Below are 14,605 nucleotides of genomic sequence, written 5' to 3'. Positions count from 1 at the left end.
ATACAAGTTTACTCCTCCATATAAAGGAGACCTCCCAAACACTTCCTAACGTCCTGGGACCTTCTTGACACCTTTCTCGCACTCTTGACAACACTCCTCATATCCCTCACACTACTCTTATTCTCTAAACCATTTTTCTCACTCTCTAAACATTCTTTAAGCACCCTACAAGCATACTATCAAGTGTTTTTACACTTTTCACAAACTTTATTCACCATGTCTTGATTTTTAATCATACTTATTTAATTTTTGGCTTTATACAATTTCAAATCCAATAATGATTTAGGTTTCGGAGTGCTAAACGCCTTTTTTGCAAGTCCTCCCTTCAAAATTTGCATTTGCTCCAGCCCAAATTTCAAACAGTAATCCATATCTATTAGACCCGTGCATTTTTTAAACATATCAAATTTAACAAAAAAAAATATTTATATAATTGAATTTAATTTGATGGTACATGGATATAATTTACGCTTTATTAAATAGAGAAACAGGATGTAAGAGAAAGTTGGATGGTTGAAAACATTTATGCACAATTTTAGAAAGTAATAGCCGTTAGTAGCTAAGTTGAAATCGCATATTGGGAAAATATTCCATACCACTTTAAAAAGTAAGGTTATTTATTTAATTATTCACATATACGTAATGTGCATTGTTATGTTGTCACACGTTTTTCATACATTATTTACTCTTACACCTTTTCGTGTAATTTCAAATCTTTTATAATCTGGAAGGAGTTTTATAGGTTTAGGACCAGAAAATGATACTTGGAAATTTTGTTAGATACCTTTACCTTTCGAATTTCTCCAATTATCGGATTTTGTTAAAAAGAAATTGAAGGACATATTAAAGTAAAATTTCTTGAAAAAATAAATTAAATAATGTCAGCATTGCAATAAATGCAGATGGGGCTGGTCCAGAAACGGTTTGTTTGGATGGAGAAAGTAAAGATGCTTGTGTGGGCATGGGCCCCTCTAACGCCTTAAGAACTGTCTGTCACCATATTTGGGCCCCTTCAACATTACTTATATTCACGATAACGTTCTAATATTTAAGGTTAATGTTTTATAAATAAATTTAAGGATAATCATATTATTATTTTTTAAAATTTAGTATTATTACACGTAAATTAAATATAATTTAAAATTTATATCTAGTATATTGAGGTTTGTTTTCAACTGACAAAAAAAAAATATCCGCATTAGTTAAAATTGATCAAATTTACTGATATGAATAAAAAAATTGGATGAAGATTAATCTATTATAGGTCAAATAAATTTTGTTATGATCAAACTATCAGTACACATGTTCACACGTTAAGAACTTTAAAGAGAATTCAATCAAGCTCTCGGTGAATACACTTATGTACGTAACCAAAACTCGATAAGATAATGATAGCATGATTGATTATTAATGCAGAAAGACCGCAAAATAATATTAAAAAACATGTTAGTTAACTAAGCAATATCCTTTCCTTGTTGGCCAAACGAAAATTTATTTGCTTAAATCTTTGTACAAACGATTATGCTCAAGTTTTTTCTTACGCTTGATGAAAATCAAACATGCCAAACTGATTGAGCACCATAAGCTCCATTGAGGTGGATTAAAAATCAAAGCTTTTTTGAGGCGCATAATATGTCCGCAAGTCAAAAATCAAAATTTTCTTGAGACCCATAAAATACCCCAAAGCTAAAAATCAAGTTTTCTTAAGGTGTATAATAGAACGCCCTGAAATAAGGAATATATATGAACTCATTTCTCATATAAGAAAAGAAAACATACCAGTCAAAATACCAAATAAATAAAGCACGCAAAAAAGCCGTGAACTTTAGAGTTCAAAATTCAAAATAAAGTTAATTTTAAAATTATTTACTGTTCAAAAAAAAAAAAGAGAAAGAAAAAACATGCTGAGTATAAATTCTTTTAGGTTTCGATTGATTTAATAAGAGGAAAGACTAAGTGAAAGGTAAAACGAAAAAAAGTGATACTTTTTGTTTTAATTATTTGATATGATAAAAACTAAAATAAATCTTTTAGACGTGCTTGATACAAAGAAAATAATTTACGAAGCAAACAAATTTTCTAATTCTACCAACTAACCTAATTCTCATTGAAAATAAATAAATAAATAATAAATAAGTTTTTAAAAAACATGCATAAAGAAAAAGAGATTGACATATTTTTTTGGATAAATTATGTTTATATATAGATAATATCATAAATAAAAAGAATATCGGTATATATTGATCACTTTACTCCGCATTTGTGTTGCACGTTTATTTCTTGGCCGAACGACAAAGCGAATGATAATTCTTAATAAAGCATGTTTAATTTGGGCATTAAGTTTAGTAACAAAATATAGAATGAATGAATGGTGGGAGCATATGAATGTCAAGTGTATATAGTATATAGCATATGAGGTGTACGTGTAATATGTGCAGCATAATGTTCACATTTATTTACCACTTTTTTCTTTTTTTCTCAATCACTTTTCTCTTTATTCACACACCTTCTCTGCAAATAATATATGCTCTGCTTGATTCTATAATTAGTCAGCTCCCATTTTCTTTTCTTTTTTTATTGTTATACTATTATTTCCATACTTCTTTCGGGATGAATATCGACTTTTATTTGCAATATTATATTTATAATTACAACCAAGTTTCATGAGATTTTTTAAAATTATGATTATTTTTTAATTATTTGAAAAATTACAAATATATTCATAGTATAATATAAGAAATACTTCCTCTTGACTATCAATTGTAGGGGTATTTGTCAAATAATCGTTAGAAACACTCGTTCTCCCACATTAAAAAAGTGTAAGCAAAGATTATGCACTTCTCACTTGTCCCACATTGGAAAAACATGAAGAAAGCTTAAGCTATTGACATTATAAATATGTATTGTTTGTTTGATTAATTATCCATGGAACACTTTCCTATATATTTTCGTTGGTATTTATTTGCTTCTCATTTTGTATATTTCACTAAAATTGGTTGGATTGAATTTGTTTTTGACTAGTTCACACTAGGTCAATAGGCCCTGGTTTCTTGACCCGGATTGGTCACATGGCTGTTTCCGATTGAGTCGATCGATTTGGTCCAATTTTAAAAACCATGATGGTTGTTAATCTAAATGATATTTATAATTTTTTTAAAGAATAATATAATATTTATAATTATGATAAATTTAAAAAGCACATTGTAATTTATCTTAAATCTGATCAACAACTTCATAAAATAAATGCAAAAGACTAGCTATGAAATATAGTATCACATGTTGAGATTCAAACTCAAACAGTAAATCTTGAAAATGAAAAAAGGAAAAAATTGATGATATGCCAATTAAAAAAGAAGAAGACTGATATGCCTAGAAATTGGCAATTTGGGATGAGAATAATAAAATTGAAAGAGGGCAGTGTTGGAATTGAGATTTATGACAAAGCATGTCGATTTCCTCTTAAAAACGTGTCTTAGTCGCGGCTGCTTTTGTAGGATTACTTATTGAATGTGTAACTAATATTCCTACAATTATTGTCCTTTTCAATTAATTAATGCCATTCCAAATAATACAATAATACTGTCCAACTCTTGCCCCACTTCAACATCCTATTTTTTCTCAATTTTTGGCCCAAATATTACATATCCAAACTCTCACCTTCAAATCCTTCCTTGGCTTCTTTTTCTTATTAAATATGTGTACATATATATATATGTAGTTATTTTATAAAAAATGGTTAGTTTTCATCATCAAGTGGGACTGGGAGGGGCAGAGCATATCCACATTTATCACCTTATCCTTCTCGAAATTGAAAGGAAAAGTGAGAATCATTCATCTCGCAATTTGGCATTCTAATGGAGAACCATGTCTTCTTCCTACTCAACCATATAATAACTGTATATTGATTTATTTAAACATATCGATATAATTTTAAAAAAAAATATTAAAATATTCAACTTATAAAATTTTTAAAGTATTTAAAAAATAATTAAGTGGTGATCTCTCGTTCGTAAGAATTATCAGTAAGTATGTTGGTTGAAAAATTTCATGATTTAATATGCAAAATTGGAAGGGGTTAAAGAGTAATTTTGAGCAAAAAACAAGGAATATGGGAGTTAAATACGAACCTCAAAAAGCCACCCGAATCCTCCCAATTGAAATAATCCTTTGTACTTTTGTAGTGGGAGGGTTGGTGACGTGCATATGTTTGGGCAGTAGGGCCGACAGTGCGATTTCTAAGAAGCGTGTCCAGGGACACACGTGTCAAGAACAAGACCATAGTACCAGTGACGATATATGCATGTATATCAGATTCCCCAAATGTTTGGTAGGTTTGAATTCACTCACCAGCCCACATGCAAGTTCATGAATTTCACCTCCAATTATTATTTGCTGCAATCTTATATCTTCTTCTAATTTTATATTTATCTATTTATTTAATAAAGTAATCAAATGAGGAATCCAATTTCCTACATTTTTAATATTATTGTAATAATAAATGGGCACGATGGTTGTAAGAATCAGGAGAAATTCTAATCACCACATATATTTCTTTTATTTATAGAGCATCCTTGAAAGGCTCTTTTGATCTTTCTTGGTTGCATCAACTTAGACATAAATTAAATCAGAGGCCCTATTTTTGTCAAACAGAGAATATCAATACAAACAAATTAAAAAAAAAAAATAATTATAAGAGAGAGAGAGAGAATATATTCAATTGGATCTGCATAAATAAATATATGTGGTGAATTAGCAAAGTGAGGGACACATGAAGCAACATGAGCGCCACATATTATTTTGGCAGGACAGGGGGTGGGGGGCTATGTGACCAAATTTCCATATTTTTTGTGATGTCTAAGGATCATACACACCAAAAATAGAAACATATAAAGGGTAAGAAGGAAGATATATTAATTAGTGCGTAATTTTAGATATGCCCCAAAGTATAGGGAATCGCGTCGGAGGCTACGCATTGGCTTGCGTTCCTGATATTTTGGTGTGGACCGGTATGAAAATGTACCATTTCAGACTGCAGGGAAACATATTTGGAGAATTGGGAAGATGGGTTTTAGTGAGTTGGAGACATATATATATATATATATATGTATATCTTGATTGTTGATCATGGGATGGGTGTGTAATTTTCATTGAATCTTCGTGGGAATATACTCTTCAAGTTCAAGGTCCATAATAGCTTTTCAGTCTACAAGCAAAGCATAATCTATATTATATAAAATGATTTTTTTGTTTTTTTTTTTTCTCACAAATGACAGTTATGCCACCACAACACTGATTTTATTATTATATGAATAATACATCTAGGTTTTTTCTTTTTTTTTTTCATTTTTGCTTTCTTTCTTTTAATTTTTAGAAATATAATGTATTGATTTATATATATTTATATTTATTTATTTATAATATATTTTAAAATATAAAATACTATTTGTTATTTATACGTAGAGATGGAGTATATATATAACGCAAAATTAAAAATGATCGTTTGAGATCCGAAATTAGTGTATGTTGTACTTGTAGTCTTCTTCTGGATAACACCACACCAAAAAGAGGCCCTTTCCAGTAAATCAAAAATGGGTCTAAGATTGTTTTGTGCAGCTCAGCCCATCATACTTGGGCTGAAGTGACCCAATTTCTGTGTTAGGCCCAAACACCAGGCTTCAATTATTATAAATTTGGGTTAGTTATAGTTAGGCTGCTTTTGAAAATACAAAATTATCCTTTCCTTTAAACAAGTTTTGAAATTACTTACACTCCCTTCTAGGTTTTTCTTTTTTACACCTGATACTCTTTTAATTGGGATTTAAATAATTAAATATTGAAGTTAACAAAAATATTACATAAATTTTCAATTTTGTCCCTCATTTAGCATTTAAACATATATTTTTGTTAACATAAATGAATAAGTGTAATATATATATATATTATATATGAAGTAGGTTAATATCATTATATTTTTCCCTTATAAGTACAACATCAAATTATGTAATTTTTTTTTCAAATATCAATATTTTTCTTCCAAACCCTAATAAAGAGGAACAATGAAAATATAATTTTAAAATTTATTTGGAAGAAAGTATAATTTTGCATTTTGAAACAGTGTTTAAGCGTAATTAAACCTGCCAACTTTTTCTGGTTCATGCAATAAGGCGGCTCAAAGTCAAACATAGAATATCAGAAAACAAATACAGTGATTTGCATAAATAGAATGTAGAATTTGAGGTTCAATCACACCAAAAAAAGAAAAGAAAAAAACAGGGAAAAGAAATTTGCATGCTTTTGAGCAATTTAAAACAAGTGGACATAAGGATTTAGGAGCAACATACTCCACTCCAATCTTCACCTTCCCACCACTCGTTCCAAATCAATGGAAGCTAGCAACCACATTCACTGTCACATCTTCACTTCCCGCCAAACCAAGAAAAGGAGCAATTTGAGAAACAAGCTGCAAATCAAGAATATGCACTTCTTCTCCCTCCTCATGCCCAAGAATCTACCTGAATAATTCCCCAACATATTCCCTTCTCTCTCCATTATATCATGACTTCCTCTTATTGTTTATCTTCAACCAGAAACACCACTTCAAAAGCATTGCTCTTTAACAATTCCCATATCTATCTACCAAAGCACACCCCTTTTCATTGTCCCACCACCGATTTTCTCATTTTCAAGCCTCACAAACCGGTTTCTGTTTCACTTTTAAGACTAGGGAGCAATGGTTTTGCACGCCCTTTTGCTGCTTTGTCCTCTTTTGCGGAAGCTGAGGATGGACATGTTGAAGATGTTATCACAGCCAAAGATCATCATCATCATCAAGAAAACGCCCACTCTGATGATGATGAATTCCTTGGCATGGCACAGGCTTTCCGTGTTTCTTCCAGGACAGCTTCTGCTATATCTGTTTGCATAGCATTGGCAGCTCTATGTCTTCCACTGTTCATGAGTTCTTTGGGACAGGGACTAACTTTCAAGACTAAAGTTTTATCATATGCTACCCTTTTGCTTGGCTTCTACATGGCTTGGAATATCGGGGCTAATGATGTTGCTAATGCAATGGGGACATCTGTTGGTTCTGGGGCCCTGTCCATCCGGAAGGCGGTGATGCTGGCTGCGGTGTTGGAATTCTCTGGGGCGCTGCTTATGGGGACTCATGTCACCAGCACAATGCAGAAGGGAATTCTTGTTGCTAACGTTTTTCAAGGGAAGGATACTTTACTTTTTGCTGGCTTGCTATCTTCCTTGGCTGCTGCTGGCACTTGGCTACAGGTACAAAATATTTCAATGTTTCTTGAATTTGAAATTGTTCTCATATACAAGTCTTAATTCAGTCATAATTGCACGAAATTGTCCTATGTCATTTGATAGCTTAGGAAATTGCTTCACTCTTTGGTGATGGATCAACTGAAGGATAAACTGATTGGGAATATAAGACATAGGATAGTCTACAGTATCCTGATTATCGGTGCAAGTTTTATTTCCTCAGGTTTTGACTTGCTTAAGGCTCCATCTTCATTCTTAGGAAATAAGACCCCTCCAGTGCTTCTAAGATCACATGTCGTGCTTTCCTGGTGTTTTAGTTCTTGTCAGAGCTGAAAAAAATAAATACATAAATAAATTAGCAGGCAAATATATTGCACATAAATTGTGTTGTCTGAGTTTCTGAATTCAATTTTTCTACTCAGGTGGCATCATACTATGGTTGGCCTGTCTCAACTACACATTGTATCGTGGGATCCATGGTAGGATTCGGTCTTGTTTATGGAGGACCTGGAGCTGTCTTTTGGAGCTCACTGGCAAGGGTAACTTCATCGTGGGTGGTCTCACCTTTAATGGGAGCAATGGCGTCATTCCTTGTCTATAAATGCATTCGTCGGGTATGTGCGCGAGTCTTTTCTTCCAACAGTTGTAGTCCAAAAAAGAAGGTCTTTCCAAGCCAAAGCATTAAAATAGCAATATTCCAATTCATGGTATGATCGAAATCTAACCCTTGTCGCTGCTTGTAGTTTGTTTACAGTGCTCGAAACCCAGGACAAGCAGCTGCTGCAGCTGCACCAATAGCTGTCTTTTTAGGTGTCACTGGGATTTCATTTGCAGCATTCCCCCTCAGCAAGACAGTCCATATAGCTTTTTCTCAGGCTTTAGCCTTTGGAACTGCAGGTGCTGTTTTGGTTGACAGAATTATACGAAAGCAACTCGGACACCTCCTTGTCAAGTCTGCTAACTCCGATCCAGAGCCAAAAGGGGAAGCCCATAATGTCAAAAGTATTGGGTTCCTATCCAATATTGCTGGTCCTACCGGCACCCAGTTAGAGATAGTTTATGGAGTCTTTGGCTACATGCAAATCTTATCAGCCTGTTTCATGTCCTTTGCACACGGAGGAAATGACGTTTCCAATGCAATAGGCCCATTAGCTGCAGCTTTGTCAATTCTTCAAGGTGGGATGACTGGAGCTGAGATTGTAATTCCTAATGATGTCCTAGCATGGGGTGGATTTGGAATTGTCGCGGGGCTGATGATGTGGGGATATCGAGTTATTGCAACAATCGGAAAGAAGATAACAGAGCTAACACCAACCAGAGGATTTGCTGCTGAGTTTGCAGCTGCATCTGTGGTTCTGGTAGCGTCAAAACTTGGACTTCCCATCTCAGGCACTCATACTCTGGTCGGGGCGGTAATGGGGGTAGGCTTTGCCAGGGGGCTTAACAGTGTGAGAGCGGAGACAGTGGCGGAGAATCTTGACCAAGTTGTTGCCGGGCATGCTTTGAGGGCACGGAAGATCATACTGTGAACTTTTGGATTGTACGCGATTGAACAGAAGTGTTCTTTCAACCAAGGTTGATAGAACACATCACAAACTGTCTGATTGTGTGTTATATCAAGTGGTGGAAGTATTACGGAGAAACACGTTGGTCTAGAGCTTTTCAGCTGATATTGTTATGATTAATGTGTATATCAGAAACTTCAAGAGTTGAGAGTAGAACGTGGCCAGAAGAGGCCTTAGGATCCAATTGTCTGCTTATGTTGAATGCATAGTTCATCATCTCACTAGTTAATTCATTCTAACTACATCACAGAGGGGAAACCTGTCTTGGTGTGAACAGAGTAGAAATGCACATCTATGGGCTTTTTCTTTCAGCAATAAAGATATTGTTGGGATGTCATGCACTCAAATGTATATTAGAACTTCGAAATTAATCGCCTTCAAAGTATCTTGTTTCATTAGATTTCACGTTCTTCACCACCTAATATAGGTCTTGCATCACTGAGCCATCAGCCACCCATATGAACTGATCATATATATGTGGTTAATGGCTGCAGAAACACATGAATTGCAATATCATATAATATTGCACTCTAGTTTTAAAGTAAAAGTACCTTTAAGCCAAACAGAGAAGTAGAATAGTATTGGTGGACCATCGTTAAAGATTAGTCAAGTTTAGATGGAACAAGAAGGAGCCTAAAACATATCTCGCTTTCGCAGCCATTTGACATACAGACAGTAGAATTATGCTTTTTCAACCTAACAGAGTTGATGAAATACTGGTACAAGAAACAAACTCGGACATGATTGGAACAAAAAAAGATAACACAGGCAACTTTTACAAGGATCTTCTAATCCACAAACGGCCATGAGAACGTACCAAGAGTTAAAAAACGATCTTGAAAACTCTTTCACAAACATGACATAATCAGCTTTCAAGTGGTAGTAGAAGAAAAGCACATGCGTCCAGCAAAAAGACACTCTCATGGAGATACCTCTTGTATAGAAGTCAGACTCGGCTCCCAGTCAATTTCCTTCCACATCCTTGGCCTCTGGATGGGGGGCACGAATTGTCTCCTCTCTTTAACATGCTTTCGCAAAATGGCCCAACTTTCTTTAGAGACAATGAAATCCCCAGAGCAAATAGAATCATCAGAACGATCATCTCCAACTCCTTCAATTTCTTTGGACTCTGAGATTGGTTTGCCATTGTGGGCAGGTTCATTGATTCTCCCTTTCTGTGAGTGTCTACGTTTAATCTTCTCCACAGTTGTAGATCGAATAATAAAGTATTTATTTCCAGGTAACAAGATATCATCAGCTGATAAAATGGATTCATGGGGGCGCTTGAAGACATTAGGCCGGGCAATACACATACCTGGATATTTTTTTATCAATATAGAGGCAGGAATTGCATACGAGTACATCTCAATTCGCCCACCAGCATGAACTATTCTCACCACAACATCCTTTATTTCTGCGCTAACACTGATTGAAATATTTTCATCTAGCAGATCTTTTCTTCTCTGAGATTCACTATCTAGCACTGAACTAGAGCCGAAGCATGAACACATATCTTCAGCATTGACAGCAACCAGAACCTCTTCATATAGTTATGCGCATAATATATGCCATATTAACTAGAGCTTTGGGCTTAAGGATTTCATAGGTAGAGCATTTTCTTGATTGGTCTTCTTTGCAGGCTACCTTTTCAGCTTTATACCAACAGAACCATCGATGATTCCTACGCAAAAGATGGGGAATATCAGCCAGGAAACAGTTCCAATTGATTTCTCCGCCCCGTTAATAACAAAGTTATTGATTAGCCTGTCCCTGTTCCGCAGAAGCATCCTAGTGTTGGTATCATCCGCTAAAAGCCCCCAAAACACCTGCGGTCCCAGCCTGTTCTTCCTTGCCCAATCCAGTTGTTAAGCGACCTATCTCGTCGAAGGATGTTGTTGATGAACAGTATACAACAATGAGATCAACAAAGTTTGAACTATCTCAGAAATTTATTAAAAAATAAAAAGAACTGAGTGCAAGACTGGAAGAGGTTAGGAGGTCGCGGCGGAGGCGGATGCGGATGGGGAGGAGGGTATTGAGGTGGTGAAAACTAATGCGGAGGCTGGTGAACAGTGCAAGAAAGAGAAGAAGGGATACTGTATTTGCTCGGAGGAGTGAGGTGGCTGCCACCTAATGCGGCGGAGGTGATGATAGCGAGGCTGACGTTTGGGGTTGATTTCGAAATTGGGTAATGGAAATGGCCATAGGTGGTTGGACAGCGGCGGAGGAGGGGAGAAGGTCTTTGTCTTTGGTACGCATCCGCTGTTGACGGCGGCGCGTGAGGTGGAGGATAACAGTGGGGCAGCTATACTGATATTTTTTGTGTAATTACCATTTGGGTATAATTATGGCAACTATCTGAAGACAATGCATGACCTTTTCAGTCTTTTTAACACTACACTTCTGAAAATATCTTCTCTTCTCCATCAAACAGATTTCTGCACCATAACCGACCGCCATAGACAAAGCTCAAAGCGGTTTCTGTTTTTTCTGTTTCTGCGAGTACATATGACGCCGTCGGCATGGCCGTAGTGCTCGGTAACATATCTCCATTCCTAGACCTCCCCATGTCAGCTCCTCGCACCATAATCTCCGACAGCAGGGCCCTCCGACGTCCTTTTGTACCTTTTCAAGAAAGATATCATCAAAGCCCTCACTTTGAACCGGTGTTTGATCACAAAGAGAGGTACTTGAACAGAAAGAAATCGAAGCAGTCCAAGGTGAATGAAGTGGAGTACGAAAATTCTAGCGACGATGAGAATTGGAACGGGAAAGGGAACGAATTTGAGGATGAGCTCGGAGAAGACAAGGGTTTCAACTGGGAGAAGGAGATGAGGAGAAGAGTGCAGGAGATTCAGGACATGAGGGAGTTGGAGAAGAAAGCTGAAGAGTTGCAGTACAAAGTTGATCAAGAATATGGAGATGGTGATAGTGAGAGTGGGTAGAACGAAGAGACTGAAGAAGAGAAGCGCACGAGAGTCAGAAAAGAACCGAGAAGGTTGGTTTCCTTTTCTTGATTTCACTTTACCAATTTTAGCTTTCCCCTTCGACGGGTATACCTTGCCGGAAGCTGATTGATACAACAGTTGCTTTTCTGCAACTATGTTATTCATGTGATTCCAAATGCCCGAACGATCAAATAAACTATTGCAAAGATTTACATTCTTTGTTAATTAGGAGTATTCGTCTAATCTCATATTGTGTTGATGCGGAAGGGACGTGGAGATACGAAACTCTGTTGTGGTTGTTTGTGATGGAGTCTGTGTGTGTTTACATTCACGTTTGGGTATAAATGATAAACTAAAGAAACCTGTTTATGGTGGAACGGTCACCATTGGGACACATTTGGTGGAATGCAAACCTTGCATCGAGTTTGTGTAGTAACTCTCAGCAGTAACATAGAGTCTTGTTATTTGTGTACTCATTGGGAACACAGAGATCATGGAACTAAGAATTAACGCACATTTTTGTTACGAACCCTTCTTTTAGTTTTTTGTTTGATTAGAAGCGCTCTGGCTTTGTATGTTGCTTGTCTTTCTTGTGAATCTTTGTATACAATTGGGTACAACTTAATAGTTGAATGAAATCGGCGCAAATGGGAGAATTTACCATTACCCTGCTCTTGGTTTACTTCTCTTTTTTCCCTTGTCCTCCTTGCTCCAAATCCATACAATCGTAAGTAGCTCATTTACTGTTTTCAAAATTTTTGGACTGTCATCTTGTTGGACTTTAGAACTTGAATATTTTAGCAGATCTTCATTACTTTTGATTGAAAATATAGGTAGCAAGGGAGCAAGCAGAACAAAGAAAAACGGCTCAGTTGATGTTCGAATTGGGACAGAAAGCTTATGAAAAGGGTACATATGGACGTGCCGTCGAGTTTCTTGAAACTGCCCTCACTATCATTCCCAGGCCTACCTTGTTTGTCGGTGAGGTTGGTAACATTATGATTCCTATGTAACCATCTCTTCTGTCAGTTTTTTTCAGCTTGCTATGGCTTATGAGGCTAATAATTGCCACGCCCACTGCATTGCTTTGTATCAGCATTTGGAAAAGCAGCATCCCAGTGTCAGTATCCAACGCCAGGCTGCAGAACTGCGCTACATACTGCAAGCACCCAAGCTTAAGATATCCCAGGAAGAGATGGTGACAATCCCACTAATAGGTTCTAGCTACGACAGGTTAGCTAATCTTTGACACTAGAATGTCCATTTTTCTAATCTATATCAGATAGTCATGTCTTGCTTAAAATGACCTAAACAAAAGAGCGGAGGGTATTCGAACTAATGTACTGCCTCATGCATTAGAATCCATGTAATTTTACAAGTCATTCATAGTATATCACTGTCATCAGCGATTGAATGGTTCCACTACAAGGACAAGGAAAGGATCAGAGATTGAATGGTTCCACTACAAATCAGCTTCCATCAACCAAGGACTACTTGGGGGACTTGGTGTGGAAACCACCAGTTGATGTGGAGAAGAATCGTGCATTCTGGGCATCGTTAACATTGTGGATTGGTCTCGTAGGAGCTGCACTATTTCTGCAAAGATGAAGCATTCATTTGTACAGTTATGCTTTGAGCATGTATTCTTATGCATGAATAGATTGCTGCGATTGTTATACAAATATATCTCCTCATTGCATAAATGTCCTGTAACATATATAGTTCCATGCATGTAGTAGATGTTATACTGATCCTATTCCATAGCCTAAAGCCAGGTTAATAGTATTTGAAATGCATAGATGGCTCAACCTTTTGAACAATGTAGCCAAGGCAAGTAATATGGCAGCTGGATCGCTATGTACAATGTGGAGTTGTTCTTGTGGGCATACCCTGGAGGAAACTTTGTACCCCACCCTCATAAAAAACAAAGTTAATTTTATTTATTTTTTGGATAACTTGACCATATCTGATGTATGCTGTCAGCTATGTCGAGACTCCACGCTCTCATTCTTCCATTTAACTGTCCTGTTTGTAATCAACTTTGTACTTTGCAGTTTGCAGCTAAGGAATTCTCAAACTAGTGGAAGTACTATTTTCTTGTTTTGTTTTTTTTTGTCCATTTGCTTGCTTCATGGCTAATTATTTTATGGTAGATAGATCGGCCAAGATTAATGTTTAATGACCAATCCATTATTAAACAAATGGTAATTATATGGACTGGACAGCCCCGTCTTGGTTATTTCCAGAACATTCGTAATAAGTGGAGAATAAAGGGCATGAAATGAAAATGGTTGCTAATAATTCTATTGAATACTTACAAAAGATTTCATAGGCAATGGGACAAGGAGAGGTACTTCCATGTTCTGCCACTTGTGTCTGTTGCATATCATTTTCATTCACCACAAATTCTTTTTCTTTTCCCTTTTTTCTTTAAAGTGTATACTGAGACATCAACCTATAACCTCACCTCCAATTATTTGATTTAATATGGTATAAAACTATAGTAAAAAGAGTTCATATGGTTAATTATAGACAGCTTAACTAAAGTTGTAATCTCTAATTATTCAGAAACTATAGTGTTTATCAGCAGCTAATTTGCCTGAACCAAACAAACCAATCAAGAAAAGTAAATAAAGCCCACTTGACTATTTTAGACTCTTCTAAACCTTTCAATGACTGACTCCCTTACGTAAAATTTTAATTCGGATTTGATTAAATTTAAATTAATTATATAAAATTTTTATTTTAAATTGAATTTGATTAAATTTATATTAATTATATGATAAATATAATATATTTATATTATAAATTATGTAT

The 14,605-nt window shown here is 35.7% G+C and overlaps 1 protein-coding gene and 1 pseudogene across 1 annotated transcript; both read left to right on the top strand.

Moving 5' to 3' along the window:
- Window positions 6,171–8,804, top strand: LOC105156778 (inorganic phosphate transporter 2-1, chloroplastic-like). Its single transcript, XM_011072996.1, has 3 exons — window positions 6,171–7,281; window positions 7,698–7,889; window positions 8,019–8,804. Exons 1-3 carry the CDS (start codon window positions 6,556–6,558, stop codon window positions 8,802–8,804), a joined length of 1,704 nt encoding a protein of 567 aa, XP_011071298.1. The 5' UTR covers window positions 6,171–6,555.
- LOC105156777 lies at window positions 11,006–13,037 on the top strand (annotated as a pseudogene).

This window comes from Sesamum indicum, linkage group LG2 (assembly GCF_000512975.1).
Source record: "Sesamum indicum cultivar Zhongzhi No. 13 linkage group LG2, S_indicum_v1.0, whole genome shotgun sequence".
NCBI lineage: Eukaryota > Viridiplantae > Streptophyta > Magnoliopsida > Lamiales > Pedaliaceae > Sesamum > Sesamum indicum.
This window is presented reverse-complemented; position numbering and strand designations above follow the sequence as displayed.